At 44.2% G+C, this 16943-nt stretch overlaps 1 protein-coding gene across 2 annotated transcripts in view; it reads right to left on the reverse strand.

Annotated features, from left to right (window-relative positions):
* Positions 1 to 16943, reverse strand: part of abcb4 (ATP-binding cassette, sub-family B (MDR/TAP), member 4) — a 164885-nt gene that overhangs the window by 21014 nt on the left and 126928 nt on the right. For both annotated transcript variants that reach the window (XM_068012986.1, XM_068012982.1), the window contains 3 exons: positions 14851 to 14951; positions 13091 to 13231; positions 9932 to 10088 (listed from right to left, as the gene is read on the reverse strand). In XM_068012986.1, coding sequence (XP_067869087.1) covers positions 9932 to 10088; positions 13091 to 13231; positions 14851 to 14951 — 399 coding nt within the window. The remainder of the gene's footprint in view (positions 1 to 9931; positions 10089 to 13090; positions 13232 to 14850; positions 14952 to 16943) is intronic.

Genomic DNA, 16943 nt, shown 5'->3' on the forward strand with positions numbered 1-16943 from the left:
TTACTTTTAGACCTCAGGTGTCAACTGTGAAGATTTCTGTAGATACTGCAATGGAACTCCTTGATTGAAGATGTAATAATAAGGGCTGCTTATGTTGTCATTTTTTAAAAAGTCATTATTGGGAAGTGGATGTTATTTCTGGTGCTTTGATAAAACTGAAGAAGGGAATTAAGAATCAACCATGTTGATTCCATGTGGCATTGGAGTCACAAAGTGACAAGACCCGGTAAGGATGACAGGTTTCCTCCCCTAAAGGACTTTCGTGAACCAGTTGAGTTTCTTATGACAATCCAACAACTTCACTTTTACCAGTACCGACTTTTTATTTCCAGATTTTTAAACTGAATTTAAATACTCAATTTGCCATCGTAGGATTTGGACTCATGGTCTCTGGATTATTAGTATGACCCTCTGGAGTATGAGTCCAGTAATATAACCACTACGCTAATATACCTGGGTCAAGCAAACAATAATCCGTCACCAGAGATCATGGCCCTGATATTTACGAGAGGCAATCATTTTGTATCTGCCCAATATGAAACTGCAATGTCTAAGACTGATAGTTCTTTGAAGCAACAATTTCATTGATTTAAAGAATCCAGCTAAGGTCTAAGCGTCCACAATCCACTAAAGAAGAATTCAGCTTTTTGGCCCCAATGAAAGGAAACACACAAAGAAACTGTATCTTTATAAAAGTCTAGTCTGCAGTTAGCATTTAAGTGGGATTTACTCTCTAGATAAAGTGTGGTTAAGAAAGTAAAGTAGGGTTAATGAAGTAAAGTAGGGTTAAGAAAGTAAAGCAAGTTTCTTACAGTCTTAGGCAGGGATTAACAGGCTCTACAACAGAGTAACTGATTAGTTGAGTAGCTAACCAGTCAAATCTGGTTGCTGCAGTTTTAGCTTCAAAAGGTATAAATACAGAGGTCTGGATGCATCCTTCAAGCTGAGTGTGGAGATTCGGGTTTGGTGAGTGGTGAGTTCGGAGAAGGGGGGCGGGGGAGGTGCTCCATTTTTCTACTTTTTTTCAGACTTTTTTAACCCTCCAGTACTTGGTTCCCACTTCGGTGTAGTGGAAGGAGCTGTTTGGTGAGTGCCTGGTAAGCTATTCTACTTATAATAAATCGTCTGTAAAGTTAAGGTATGGCAATGCAGCTCTGCCTAGTGGAATGTACATCCTTCAGTATGTGAGAAGTCATGGATGCATCACGTGTCCTAGATGAACACACCTGCAGGAAGTGTCACCGGTTACAGAAACTTGAATTCCAGGTTTCAGAACTCGAACGGTGGCTGGAGTCACTCGAGGCAGAGGACTACATGGATAGCATGTTTAGGGAGGTGGTCACACCGCAGGTTAGGAGCATGCAGGCAGAGAGGGATTGGGTGACTGCCAGGCAGTCTAAAGAGCCAGGCAGGCAGTGCAGGAGTCTCCTGAGTCTATCTTGCTTGCTAATCGGTTTTCCATTTTGGATACTTGTGAGAGCGATGGTTCCTTGAGGGAGTGCAGCCAGACCAAAGTCTGAGGCACCAAGGGTGGCTCAGCTGCACAGGAAGGGAGGAAAAAGAGTGGAACAACACTAGTGATAGGGGATTCAATAGTCAGGGGATCAGACAGGCTTTTCTGTGGCAGGAAACGTGACTCCAGGATGGTGTGTTGCCTCCCTGGTGCCAGGGTCAAGGATGTCACGGAGCGGCTGCAGGACATCCTTCTGGGGAGGGTGAACAGCCAGAGGTTGTGGTCCACATTGGTACCAATGACATAGGGAGGAAGAGGGATGAGGTCCTGAAAGCAGATTTTAGGGAGTTAGGAAAGAAATTAAAAAGCAGGACCTCCAAAGCAGAAATCTCAGGATTACTACCAGTTGCCACATGCCAGTGAGCATAGGAATAGGAGGATTCATCGACTGAACATGTGCCTGGAGAATTGGTGTAAGAGGGAAGGCATCAGATTTCTGAGGCATTGGGACCAGTTCTGGAGTAGGTGGGACCTGTACCAGATGGACGACCTACACCTCAACAGGACCAGAACTAATATCCTCACAGGGAGATTTGCTAGTGCTGTCGAGGACAGTTTAAACTAGCTTGTTAGGGGGATGAGAACCTGAGGGGTAGCTCAAATTGGAAGAAAGTATAACTATAACAGGATGTAGAAAAATAGCAAGTGACAGTGGCAAGGCAGGCGAAACAAAGGCGAGCATCAACTAAGCTTAGAATGCAGAATAATGTCAAAACGACAAGGTTAAGGTCACTCCTGAATGCATGCAGCATTCACAACAAGGTCAATTATTTAAAGGCCCTAATAGAGGTAAATGGGTATGATCTAATTGCCATAACAGAAAAGTGGCTACAGGGTGACCAAGACTGGGAACTGAATATTCAAGGATATTCGACATATAGGAAGGACAGGCAAAAAAGGAAAAGGAGATGGTGTTGTGCTGATAATAAGGGATGGGATCAGTACATTAGTAAGGGAGGATCTCAGATCGGAAGAACAAAATGTGGAATCTGTTTGGGTGGAGTTAAGAAACAGCAAGGGGCAGCAAACATTGGTAGGAGTTGTTAATAGGCCACCAAACAGTAGTGGTACTGTGGGGCATGGTATTAATCAGGAAATTAGAGAAGCATGTGGCATGGGTAATACAGTAATCATGGGTGACTTCAATCTGCATATAGACTGGGTAAACCTAATGAGCACTAATGCTGTGGAGCACGAGTTTCTGAAATGTGTTAGGGATGGTTTTCTAGAGCAGTATGTTGAGGAACCAACTGGAGAACAGGCTATTTTAGATCTAGTTTTATGTAATGAGAAAGGGATAATTAATAATCTTGTTGTAAAAGAACCTTTAGGGACGAGTGACCATAATATGATAGAATGTAACATTATGTTTGAAAGCGAGGTAGTTCAATCTGAAGGCAGGGTGTTAAATTTGAACAAAGGAAATTCTGAAGGTATGAAGGGGCAAATTGGCTGAGGTGGATTGGGAAAATGCATTAAAAGGTATGACAGTACATAGGTAATGGATAGTCTTTAAAGAAATATTACATAGTTTACAGCATTCCTTCAAGGCACAATAACCCCAAAAGTAAAGGCAGTCAACCATGGATAACAAAGGAAGTTAAGGATTGTATGAGATTAAAAGAAAGGGCCTATAAAGTTGGCAGAAATAGTAGTAAAACTGAGGATTGAGAGTATTTTAGAATACAGCAAAGGAGGACGAAGAAGCTGATAAAGAAAGGGAGAACAGAATAAGAATGTGAGCTAGCAAAAAAATATAAAAACGGACTGTAAAAGCTTCTACAGGTATATAAAAAGGAACCGTTTGGCCAAGACAAATGTGGGTCCATTACAGGCAGAGTCAGGAGAATTTATAATGGGGAATAGGAAAAGGCAGAGAAGCTAAATGATTACTTTGTGTCTGTCTTCACTGAGGAAGATACAAAAAATGGGCGGCACAGTGGCGCAGTGGTTAGCACTGCAGCCTCACTGCTCCAGCGACCCAGGTTCAATTCTGGGTACTGTCTGTGCGGAGTTTGCAAGTTCTCCCTGTGACCGTGTGGGTTTTCGCTGGGTGCTCCAGTTTCCTCTCACAGCCAAGGACTTGCAGGTAAATTGGCCATTATAAATTGCCCCTAGTATAGGTAGGTGGTAGGGGAATATAGGGACAGGTGGGGATGTGGTAGGAATATGGGATTAGTATAAATGGGTGGTTGATGGTCGGCACTGACTCGGTGGGCCGAAGGGCCTGTTTCAGTGCTGTATCTCTAAATAAATAAAAATAAATAAATAAATCTCCCAGAATTAGAGATCCAAGGGATTAGGGGGAATGAGGAATTGAAGGAAATTAGGATAAGTAAGAAGGTGGTATTGGAGAAATTAATGGGCTGAACGTTGATAAGTCCTCAGGACCTGATATTCTACATCAGAGTGTTGAAAGAGGTAGCTATGGAGATAGTGGAAGCATTGGTGATTATCTTCCAAAATTCTATAGATTCAGGAACAGTTTCTGCAGATTGGAAGGTCACAAATGTCATCCCACTATATAAGGGAGGGAGAGAGAAAACAGGGAATTACAGACATGTTAGCCTTACATCAGTCGTTGGGGAAGATGCTAGAATCTATTCTGAAGGATGTGATAAATGGATACTTGGATAATAATGATATGATTGGGCATAGTCAACATGGATTTATGAATGGGTAATCATGTTTGACGAACCTGTTGGGAGTTTTTTTGAGGATGTCACTAACTGAATTGACAAAGGGCAGTCGGTGGACATGGTATACTTGGATTTTCAGAAGGCTTTTGATAAAGTCCCCCACAGGAGGTTGGTTAGCAAAGTTAAAGCACATTGAATGGGAGGTAATATTATGGCATGGATTAAGTAATGGTTAACAGGCAGAAAGCAGAGAGTAGGAATAAACGGGTCATTCTCACGTTAGCAGGCTGTGACTAGTGTAGTACCTCAGGGATCAGTGCTTGGGCCCCGGCTGTTCACAATATATATCAATGATTTGGATGTGGGGACCAAATGTAGTATTTCCAACTTCGTGGATGACACAAAACTAGGTGGGAATGTGTGTTGTGAGGAATTTGCAAAGCGGCATTAAGGGGATTTGGACAGACATGGTGAGTGGGCAAGAACATGGCAGATGGAATATATTGTGGAACAATGTGAGGTTATCCATTTTGGTAGAAGGAACAGATGTGCAGAGTAAGAGATTATAAAGTGTAGATGTACAAAGGAACCTGGGTGTCCTTGTCAATAAGTCACTGAAGGCTAACATGCAGGTGCAGCAAGCACTTAGGAAGGCTAATGATATGTTAGCCTTTATCGCAAGAGGATTTGAGTACAGGAGTAGTGAAGTCTTGCTTCAATTGTATAGAACCTTGGCTAGACTGCACTTGGGGTACCGTGTGCAGTTTTGGTCCCCTTACCTGAGGAAGGATATTATTGCCATAGAGGCAGTGCGACAAAGATTCACCAGACTTATTCCCGGGATGGCAGGACTGTACTAGGAAGAGAGATTGGAGAAACTGGAGAGTTTTGAAGAATGAGAGGTGATCTCATTGAAATCTACAAAATACTTAAAGGGATAGACAGGGTAGATGCAGCTAAGATGTTTTCCCTGCTTGGGGAGTCTAGAACCTGGGGACACAATTTCAAAATAAGGGGGAAGCCACTTAGGACAGCGATAAGGAGAAATTTCTTTACTCAGAGAGTTGTGAATCTTTGGAATTCTCTACCCCAGAGGGTTGTGGGAGCCCTGTCATTGAGTATGTTTAAAACAGAGATTGACAGATTTCTAAATACAAATGACATACGAGGATATGAGGAAAAAAGCATTGAAGTGGATGATCAGCCATGATCGTATTGAATGGTGGGGCAGGCTCGACGGGCTGAATGGCCTACTCCTGCTCCTATGTTCCTATCTTCTTCATATGTTCCTAAGTCATGGATGCACCATGTGACCTAGACGAACACATCTACAGGAAGTGTCACCGGCTGCAGAAACTTGAGCTCCGGGTTTCGGAACTTGAGCGCCGGCTGGAGTCACTGTTGTGCATCCGCGAGGCGGAGGACTACGTGGATAGCTCGTTTAAGGAGGTGGTCACACCGCAACTTTGAAGTATGCAGGCAGATAGGGAATGGGTGACCGCCAGGCAGTCTAAGAGGACCAGGCAGGTAGTGCTGGAGTCCCCCGAGACAATCTCACTCACTAATCGGTTTTCCATTTTGAATACTGATGAGGGTGATGGCTCCTCAGAGGAGTGCAGTCAAAGCCAAGTTTGTGGCGCCAGAGGTGGCTCAGCTGCACAGGAGGGGAGGAAGAGAAGTGGAAAAGCAGTAGTGACAGGGGATTCATTAGTTCGGGGAACAGACCGGTGTTTCTGTGGCAGTAAACGTGACTCCAGGATGGTGTGTTGCCTCCCTGGTGCCGGGGTCACGGAGTGGCTGCAGGACATTCTTCTGGGGGAGAGTGAACAGCCAGAGGTCGTGGTCCACATCGGTACCAATGACATAGGTAAGAAGGGGGATGAGGTCCTGAAAGCAGATTTTAGTGAGCTAGGAAGGAGATTAAAAAGCAGGACCTCAAAAGCAGTAATCTCCAGATTACTCCCAGTGCCATGTGCAAGTGAGCATCAGAATAAATGAATTAAGCGATTGAACATGTGGCTGGAGAACTGGTGTAGGAGGGAGGGCATCAGATTCCTGAGACATTGGGACCGGTTCTGGGGCAGGTGGGACCCCTGTACCAGATGGACAGATTCTATCTTAGTAGGATTGGGACAAATATCCTTGTAGGGAGATTTGCTCGTGCTGTTTGGGAGGGTTTAAATTACATTGTCAGGGTGTTGGGAATCTGAGAGGGAGCTCAGATTGGAGCGAAGCAAAACTGGTAACTTGTCTGGGGTGTGGGAACCAGGAGCAAGTATTAGAGAGGAATACCAAGATGCACAGAATACTGGGGGAGTAGGGACTAGTACGTTATTAGGTGGGGTCAGAGTAAGGGAGAAAGTAATAAAGTCTGAATCAGGTTTAATGTGCATGTATGTGACGGCACGGAGTGTGGTTAATAAGACTGGTGAGGTACAGGAGCAGATTGCCATGTGGAAATATGATGTTGTGGCTTTAACAGAGACCTGGCTCAAAGAAGGGCAGGACTGGGTGTTAAATATTCCTGGATGCAAGGTGTTCAGGAAAGATAGGAAAGGGAAAAAAGGGGGAGGGGGTGGCAGTATTGATTAGGGACAGCATTGCAGTGTTGGAGAAAAAGCATGTCCCAGAGGGGTCAAGGACAGAATCAATTTGGCTAGAGCTAAGGAACAAAAAAAGTGCAGTTACATTGCTCGGTGTTGTCTACAGGCAACCAGCTAGTGGGAAGGACATGGAGGAATAAATTTGCAAGGAAATTACAGAGAGGTGCAAAAATTATAGGGTAGTTATAATGGGGGACTTTAATTATCCAAGCATAGACTTGGATAATAATAATGTAAAGGGCAGTGAGGGGCAAGAGTTCGTACAGCGTGTTCAGAAAATTTTTCGACAACAGTATGTTGCAAGTCCAACAAGAAAGGAGGCACTGCTAGACCTGGTTCTTGGGAATGAGGTGGGCCAAGTGAATCAAGTATCAGTAGGATGGCATTTAGGGGATAGTGATCATTGTATCATAACGTTTAGGCTGACTACGGAAATGGACAAAGAACAATCCAGGGTAAGAATAATTAACGGGGGGGGGAAGGCCAACTTCAATGGGGTAAGAATGGAGCTGGGGCGAATAAATTGGAGTCAAAAGTTGGCAGAAAAACTGATAGATGAACAATGAAGAAGATAGTTCAGGGACAGTCAAGGTATGTTCCCTCGAAAGGGAAAAGGCAAAAAAAATCCAGAGCTCCCTGGATGACAAAAGAGATAGAGATTCAGATAAAGAAGAAAAAAGCTGCTTATGCCAGATGCCAGGTACAAGATACTATTGGGAACCAGGCTGAATATAGAAGGTCCAGAAGGGAAGTGAAAAATCAAATAAGAGAAGCAAAGAAAGCATGAAAAGAGGCTGGCAGTTAGCATTAAAGGAAATCCCAAAGTTTTTTATAGGCATATAAATAGTAAAAGGATGGTAAGAGGAGGAGTGAGGCCAATTAGGGACCAGAAAGGAAATTTACACATGGAGGCAGAGAGCATAGCTGAGGTATTAAATGAATACTTTGCATCTGTCTTTACCAAGGAAGAAGATGCAATCCAGGCAATGTTGAAAGAGGGGATAATTCAGACACTAGAGGGGTTTAAAATTTATAAATAATAAGTATTAGATAGGCTGTCTGTACTTAAAGTGGATAAAGCACCAGGGCCGGATGAGATGCATCAAGGATATTAAGAGAAGTGAAGGTGGAAATTGCAAAGGCACTGGCCATAATTTTTCAGTCTTCCTTAGAACCGGGGGTGGTGCCAGAGGACTGGAGAATTGCAAATGTTACACCCTTGTTCAAAAAAGGGTGTAAAGATAAGCCCAGCAAGTACAGGCCAGTCAGTTTAACTTTGGTGGTGGGAAAACATCTAGAAAAAATAATTAGGGACAAAATCTATAGTCATATGCACAAATGCGATTTAATTAAGGAAAACCACCATGGATTTCTTGAGGGGAAATCATGTTTAACTAACTTGCTGGAGTTTTTGAGGAGGTAACAGAGAGGGTTGATGAGGGAAATGCTGTTGAAGTGGTGTACATGGACTTCCAAAAGGTGTTTGATACAGTGCCACACAACAGACTTGTGAGCAAACTTGTAGCTCATGGAATAAAAGGACAGCAGCAACATGGATACGAAATTGGCTGAGTGACAGGAAACAAACAGTCGTGGTTAATGGATGTTTTTCAGGCTGGAGAAAGGTTTGTAGTGGAGTTCCCCAGGGATCAGTGTTGGGACCGTTGCTTTTCCCAATGTATATTAATGATATAGACCTTGGTGTACTGGGCACAATTTCAAAGTTTGCAGATGATACGAAACTTGGAAGCATTGTGAACTGTGAGGAGGATAGTGTAGAACTTCAAAAGGACATAGACAAGTTGGTAGAATGGGCCGAGGTGGCAGATGAAGTTCAATGCAGAGAAATGTGAAGTGATTCAAGTTGGTAGGAAGAACATGGAGAGACAATACAGAATAAAGGGTACAATTCTAAAGGAGGTGCAGGAGCAGAGGGACCAAGGTGTATATGTGCATAAATCATTAAGGGTGGCGGAAAGTTTGAGAGAGCAGTTAATAAAGCATACAGTATCCTGGGCTTTATTAATAGGGACATAGAGTACAAGAGCAAGGAAGTTATGTTGAACTTGTATAAGACACTAGTTGGCCTCAGCTGGAGTATTGCGTCCAGTTCTGGGTGCCGCACTTGAGGAAAGACATGAGGGCATTGGAGAGAGTACAGAAAAGATTCACGAGAATGGTTTCAGGGATGAGAAATTTCAGTTATGAAGATAGATTGGAGAAGTTAGGACTTTTCCTTGAACAGAAGGCTGAGAGGTGATTTGTTAGAGATATTCAAAATCATGAGGGTTCTGGACAGAGTAGAGAGAGAAACTGTTCCCACTCGTGAAAGGATAGAGAACGAGAGGGCACAGATTTAATTATTTGGGAAGAGAAGCAAAAGTGACAGGAGGAAAAACTTTTTCACGCAGCGAGCGGTTAAGGTCTGGAATGCGCTGCCTGGTACTGAGCGATTACTCGCCTCTTCTTTAGTGGACTCAGGAATGTTGCTGCTCACTAGTGCTTTTAGTATCAATACTAGACGCTGGATTAAGATTTGGAGAATCTAAATCTCACGAACTTTCTGAATCTTCATGCTTCTGAACCCAAACTGAAGATTTATGAATTTTCAACTCTAATAAATTAACAAAATAAAGTTTACTTCACAAAAATAATTTGGAGCAGACTAAACTATAAGCCTCTTTTTAAGTCTCGGCTGCAAAATAAACATTTTCATAATATAAACTGAAAATACTGAGGTCAGAAAGCATCCGTGTAAAGAGAAATGGAGTTAATATTTCAGATTAATGACATTTCACCATAACATGAAAACATTCCCAATGTAACAGGTTTTAAGCACAATAGGTCACCGACCTGCAGTGTTATATCTGTTTCTCACTCTATATCTGCTGCGTGACCTTTTGAGAATATCCAGCATTTTCAGTTTATATTTCAGACTTCCAGCATCTAAAGTATTTTGCCTTTGTAAACATAACCATAGTTTATGTTACATAGTTGTCTTGATTCTTGGAACCTGACAAACATTTCTGACATTATTATCCAAACAGATGAATATTTGCTTCACAGGTTTGTGGAAGCCGTTCAGTGGACAGTTGCTTCTCAGAAACCCAAGATTAAAGCATTTCACAGACTTTCATTTCCTAATTTTCTACATTACGGGATAATGAAGTACTTACCGGCACATTACCAGTGCCATTATAACTGTCTATAGATGGCGTTTGCTCAAGCAGCATAGCGATGTGGGCTGCTGACATCTTAGCCTTTGCATAGTCAGGTGCAAATGAGCTGGTCTGTCCCAAAGCCATAGCTCCAAATACAATTGCTGAGAATACACTGGAACAGTCACAAATCAAATTAAGCAACGCATTGTCTAACCTTCACTAACAGGATATTGATGAACACATTGATGATAATGCAAAAGGAATTTATCAAAATCCTCGTACGGTATATAAACATGTTATTACTTCATTTTAAGTGATTGTAATATATATACACAAAGCCACATAATCTTTCTAAACAAAATATATTTAATAGATGGCATTGGCAAAGGGCTACTTGTTATAAACTTAATTATGAGGAGAAAGGTGCTAATCAGACCAGTGCAAAGAAACTGCAGGGCAGCAGACAAGAAGTCTGCTATCAAATCCCCACCGATGTTCTTCAGCAGTCAACAGAAAGAACATTATAGCTGCCCGAGTCCATCTTTCCCTCAACTCAACTCAGAAACTGGCTGTGTCGAAAGAGAATCTGGATGTGTCTTGTTTTTTTTAAAAAATTCGTTCATGGGATATGGCCGTTGCTTGGCTAGGCCAGCATTTATTGTCCATCCCTAATTGCCCTTGAGAAGGTGGTGGTGAGCCGCCTTCTTGAACCGCTGCAATCCTTAGGGTGTAGGTACACCCACAGTGCTGTTAGGAAGGGAGTTCCAGGATTTTGAACCAGCGACAGTGAAGGAACAGCAAATTAGTTCCATGTCAGGATGGTGTATGGCTTGGAGTGGAATTTGCAGGTGATGTTCCCATGCATCTGCTGCCCTTGTCCTTCTAGGTGGTAGAGGTTGCTGGTTTGGAAGGTGCTGTCAAAGAAGCCTTGGTGAGTTGCTGCAGTGCATCTTGTAGATGGTGCACACTGCTGCCACTGTGCGTTGGTGGTGAAGGGACTGAATTTTGAAGGTTGTGGATGGGGTGCCAATCAAGCGGGCTGCTTTGTCTTGGATGGTGTCGAGTTTGAGTGTTGTTGGAGCTGCATCCATCCAGGCAAGTGGAGAGTATTCCATCACACTCCTGACTTGTGCCCTGTAGATGGTGGACAGGCATTGGTGAGTCAGTAAGTGAATTACTTGCCACAGAATTCCTAGCCTCTGACCTGCTCTTGTAGCCACAGCATTTATGTGACTGGTCCAGTTCAGTTTTTGGTCAATAGTAACCCCCAGGATGCTGGCAGTAGGGGATTCAGCGATCATAATGCCCTTGAATGTCAAAGGGAGATGGTTAGATTCTCTCGTGTTGGAGATGGTCATTGCCTGGCACTTAAGTGGCAAGTAACATTCGCACCACACATCAGCCCAAGCCTGGATATTGTCCACGTCTTGCTGCATTTCTCTACGGACGGCTTCAGTATCTGAGGAGTCACGAATGGTGCTGAACATGGTGCAATCATCAGCGAACATCCCCACTTCTGACCTTATGATTTGAGGAAGGTCATTGATGAAGCAGCTGAAAATGTTGGGGCCTAGGACACAATCCTGAGGAACTCTTGCAGTGATGTCCTGGAGCTGAGATGATTGACCTCTAACAACCACAACCATCTTGCGTTGCGCTAGTTATGACTCCAGCCAGCGGAGAGTTTTCCACGATTCCCATTGACTTCAGTTTTGCAAGGGCTCCTTGATGCCATACTCGGTCAAATGCTGCCTTGATGCAACTCTCACCTCATTTCTTGAGTTCAGGTCTTTAGTCTATGTTTGAATCAAGGCTGTAATGAAGTCAGGAGCGGAGTAGCCCTGGCGGAACCCAAAGTGAGCATCACTGAGCAAGTTATTGCTAAGCAAGTGATGCTTGAAGGTACTGTCGACGACACCTTCCATCACTTCACTGATTATAGAGAGTAGACTGATGGGGTGATAATTGGCTGGGTTGGATTTGTCCTGCTTTTTGTGTACAGGACATACTTGGGCAATTTTCCACATTGTCGAGTAGATGCCAGTGTTGTAGCTGTGCTGGAACAGCCTGGCTAGAGGCGCAGCAAGTTCTGGAGCACAGGTCTTCAGTACTATTGCTGGAATGCTGTCAGGGCCCACAGCCTTTGCAGTATCCAATGCCTTCAGTCGTTTTTTGATATCACATGGAGTGAATCGAATTGGCTGAAGACTGGCATCTGTGATGCTGGGGACTTCAGGAAGAGGCCAAGATGGATCATCCACTCAGCACTTCTGGCTGAAGATTGTTGCAAATGCTTCAGCCTCATCTTTTGCACTGATGTGCTGGGCTCTGCCATCATTGAGGATGGAGATATTTGTGGAGCCACCTGACCCTGTTAGTTGTTTAATTATCCACCAGCATTCATGACTGGGTGTGGCAGGACTGCAGAGCTTAGGCTGATCCGTTGGTTGTGGGATCGCTTAGCTCTGTTTATCACATACTGCTTCTGCTGTTTGGCACGCAAGTAGTCCTGGGTTGTAACCTCATCCGGTTGACACCTCATTTTGAGGTATGCCTGGTGCTGCTCCTGGCATGCCCACCTGCACTCTTCATTGAACCAGGATTGGTCTCCCAGCTCGATGGTAATGGTAGAGTGGAGGATATGCCGGGCCGTGAGATTACAGATTGTGGTTGAGTACAGTTCTGCTGCTGCTGGTGGCCCATAGAGCCTCATGGATGTCCAGTTTTGCATTGCTAGATCTGTTCAAAATCTATCCCATTTAGCATGGTGGTAGTGCCACACAACACGGTAAGCTCAATTTGAAGATGGGACTTTATTAAACATTAACTCATTTGTTCTCTCCACAGATGCACTCTGAGTTGTTGAGTATTTCCAATATTTTTTGCCTTAATTGCTTGGGAGAACTGATACTATAAACAACAGTACAGATATATTACATACTTCAACGAAACAACATGGGAAGAAACTGAAGGAGGCCAGATGAGATGTAGAGGCAAGTTGAGTCTCTCGCTGTGTACCGTCCAAGGGTACCTGGGGTCTAGGACACTCTGGCTGCATTTAAAGTATCTTACATAGTTCAAGCAGTTACCTCAACAATGATTTTCCCTAATTGCCTTCTTGTAAAGTATTGCCTTTCTGTATACTAAATGTTTGCAACAATCATTTATACTTACAGGAAAACATCCCGAAACTCCATATATTGATTTGTCACCAGCCAGGCCCCAAATCGAAAACATGCTGCATAAGCGAAGAATAGAATTGCTTGTGAAAGTGCAAAGGTCATCCCAAAAATCTGAGCCTTTTTCTTTGAATTCCTTTGGAAAAACAAAAAGAGAAATGCATGACAATTCTGCAGCATAGCACAAGACTTTATAGGGCAATTTTAAACCAATACATGGGGTGGGCAGTGCAGAGGGCATACTGTGCCATTCTCAATGTGCCCCCATCAGCCACCATTTTAACTGTGCAGGTTTTTTAGTCTGAGGCACCCACCTGAGCCACGCAGGGGCCTCATGAATGCATGCAAGTCAGGGTCCTATGACATAATTAGGACCACCGTGCCATTCTGACATAAAATCTCAAAGGTTCTGCCCAATGCCCAACCCTAGTAAATTGAAGCAAAATACTGCAGATGCTAGAAATCTGAAATAAAAACAAGAAATGCTGGAAATACTCAGCAGGTCTGGCAGCATCTGTGGAGAGAGAAGCAGAGTTAACGTTTCAGGTCAGTGACCCTTCTTCAGAACCAATAAATTGATGTTAAGGATTCTCAAGGCCACTCCCCTCCCTAATCTGACTACATACCTGTGTGCCCCCACATCTGCAATACCAGTCAGAAACCTAACCACTACACTACCATATCCACTTCATCCTTTTATTTTCTTTCTTTTCAAACTGTTACCCAATTCCACTTTATGTTATAGTGTATGTGTCAATAGTCATTTATGGTAAAGCATTCCAATGGCCTAATAACCTCCTGTGTGAGAAATGTCTTTTAACTTCCCTCTTCACTTTTCTAGTACTAGTCGTTAACTTATGCCCTTTTATGACAATTCACCAACCAGTGGAAGTACTGAGATAATTTTAAGCACCAAAAATGGGTGGATTGGGATCAGGTGAGATGTAAACATTTTTAAAGTCTCAAACCAGAAGCCAACCCATCTACTATAATAAAAGCAAAATAGTGCAGATGCTGGAAAGCTGAAATAAAAACAAGAAATGCTGGAAATACTCAGCAGGTCTGGCAGCATCTGTGGAGAGAGAAGCAGATGAAGGGTCACTAACCTGAAACATTTAACTCTATTTCTCTCTCCACAGATGCTGCCAGCCCTGCTGAGTATTGCCAGCATTTCTTGTTTTTATTATCCCAACCCACCTACTTCCTGTTTAATGGAGGCGGATCAGGGGCGGAGAGTCAACCCACTCCAGGAGAAGGCCTAGCGATTTAAATATTACAATTAGGCTCAAATTTAACCTCTTTCAAGATGTAACCTGTGCCAGCCGAGTCTCTCAGGCCTCAGGAAACCTAACAGGTCAAGGGAGATGCGGAAAGCTTCATGAAAAAAATAATTGCCTTTCCAGCACATGCTTGCTGTCAAAGAGGAGAAGGGAGATTCCCCTGCTACCCACCAAACTATCTGCTTCCCTGCCACTGGAACCCCTACCCGCTATTGCACACCTCCCCCACTTCTCCATTGGTAGGAAGGAATCCAGGTCCTTGACTTAGCAATGGAAATAATACATGTCTGGTCTGCACAATGGCTCAATTTTAGATGCGTGGAATTGCAGAATGTAATTTCGAAAACAGGTACAAATCCTGAATTATTTCTGGTACAAAAAGAATTTGACTGATTCAGCCCTAATCATGATCTTTCCACCTGTTAAACAGAAGCCACCATACACTGTCAACTAAGGAAGTCTGACTGCCCATTACCTGTAAGGAACTTTCAAGCTTTCATCATACATTTGTTCAAACCTTTGTTCTCGTGCCAGAGCTACAACTGTTCGAATGTTTTCAACTGCCTCTGTAGCAATCTGTTCAAAATGAAGAAAACAATATTGTTAAATAGAGCAGAATAAAAGGAGCTGCTTGCAACACAATAAGAATATTATTAATTGATGGGTTTCAAAATCCCAATCGTGAAGCTCAATGGCTGGAATTTGACTCAAGCAAGGAAGTCCTGCCGCTGGGAATGAAAGCAGGTGGCATGGCTGAGTAGGTGGGGAGCAGAGTTGTGAACGCGATATTGCCTAGGCCGGTGAATTAAGGGCTGATAGGCGGTGGAGGCGGCCAGTGAGACATTGTGGGCGGGAGGCAGTTCTGGATCCTGAAATGCTGATGCCATTTTAAATGCCAACTAGCAGGACATGTTAATGCAGCTAACCAGAGGGAGAAGTGAGAGTACCGTAATAGCAACATAAAGTGAAGACATGGCCGAAGGAAGATCAATAGTTGCTCTGAGATTCAGCAATGTCTCTCGAGGGATTCCTCCAGGCTGTAAGGGAACGGAGGGAAGTCCTGTTTCCTCGGGATGGCAGGAGGAGACCAGCTCACCAAACCAAGCAGGCCTGGAATGAAATAGCAAAGGACGTCAGCAGCCGTGAGTTTGTCCTTTGCACCTGGTTACAGTACTGAAAGCAGGTCAATGACCTGATCCATTCTGGCAAGGTGAGTGCAGCACAAAACATTCAGCTTGCCGCCTTAACGGTGACTGAAGATGAATATGAGATTGGAGAAGGGGTTCCTACTCAGTTAGTGAAGATGCCCAGGCAGCAGCACTGGCTGTCTGATGCATATTATTTTCTCTGTGCAGGGCAGCAGTCAGGCAGAGAAGCCTCCTGCACAGCCAGTGCTCACTGGCCGCATGCCTGTGGTACCATGTTGGAAAGTCAGACTGCCAGCCACCAACGTCTCTTTGATGGATGAGTAACAATGAGAATTTATGTGCTTGCAGGAGAAGACAGCTCACAACGCAAGGGAAATGTCAAGTGCCCGACATGGCCATCCTTATGCCTATGGAGGAAGAGGTGTTACAGCTGGAAGCAATGGAAGCAGGCAAGGCAATTGTGGATGGCGAGATGGATGTGGAGACCCAGAGAGTGAGTGGCCTAATGGATGGATGTAGGAGATCCTCTGGAGAGCACAAAGTATACTGCTGATGTGTGCACCATTGGTCACACAGAGCTCCAGATAGCGAGTTGGCAGAAGGACGTGTTGTAAAGCGCACAGTCCTCTCATCACTCTTCTCTCTCTTGTTGGTCACGGACAGAGCATCCAGCTAATGAACCTCAGCGAGAGCACCCCTCTGAGCAGCAGGAGGAGGAGACCTCAGAGGATGCAAAGTCACATCATTTGCCCCCACCCCCCACCAGCACAGATACTCTCACATCAGTGAGCAGTCACGCACAGTTAGTAACTGGATCACAATCTGGTAAGCACAGTACAGACGCACTCAAGCAGCTGATGGAAGCAGTGTTGGTTCAGACCACTAACACTTGGAGGACTGTGGGAGGGCCCAGCGATGCTGAGCTTCAGGCTGACGACAGGCCTCTGGAGTCATCTACAAGGCGGCAGATGCTGGATTTGCAGTGGTTCTCAAAGTGTGGCCCTCCAGGTGGTCCGCGGGTTTGTCCACAATGCAAGTGAACAGCCAGAGGCTATGTGCACCCATGTGTGGACAATGGAGGTGCCCATCCAGATCATGAGGGTGCACAGCCAGAGGTCATGGTCCTCATTGATACCAACAATATAGGAAGAAAGAGGGATGAGGTCCTGCAGGCTGAGTTTAGGGAGTTAGGAACGAGATTAGCAAGCAGGACCTCAAAAGGTAGTAATCTCCGGATTACTCCCAAGGTCACGAGTATAGAATTATGAAAATACCCCAGATGAATGCGTGGCTGAAGAGATGGTGCAGGAGGGAGGGCTTCAGATTTCTGGAGCATTGGAAAAGGTGGGATCTATACAAGCCTGCACGTGAACAGGACTGGGACAAATATTCTTGCAGGAAGGTTTGCTAGTGCTGTTGG

The sequence above is a fragment of the Heterodontus francisci genome, chromosome 2 (assembly GCF_036365525.1).
Source record: "Heterodontus francisci isolate sHetFra1 chromosome 2, sHetFra1.hap1, whole genome shotgun sequence".
In the NCBI taxonomy this organism is placed as follows: Eukaryota; Metazoa; Chordata; class Chondrichthyes; order Heterodontiformes; family Heterodontidae; genus Heterodontus; species Heterodontus francisci.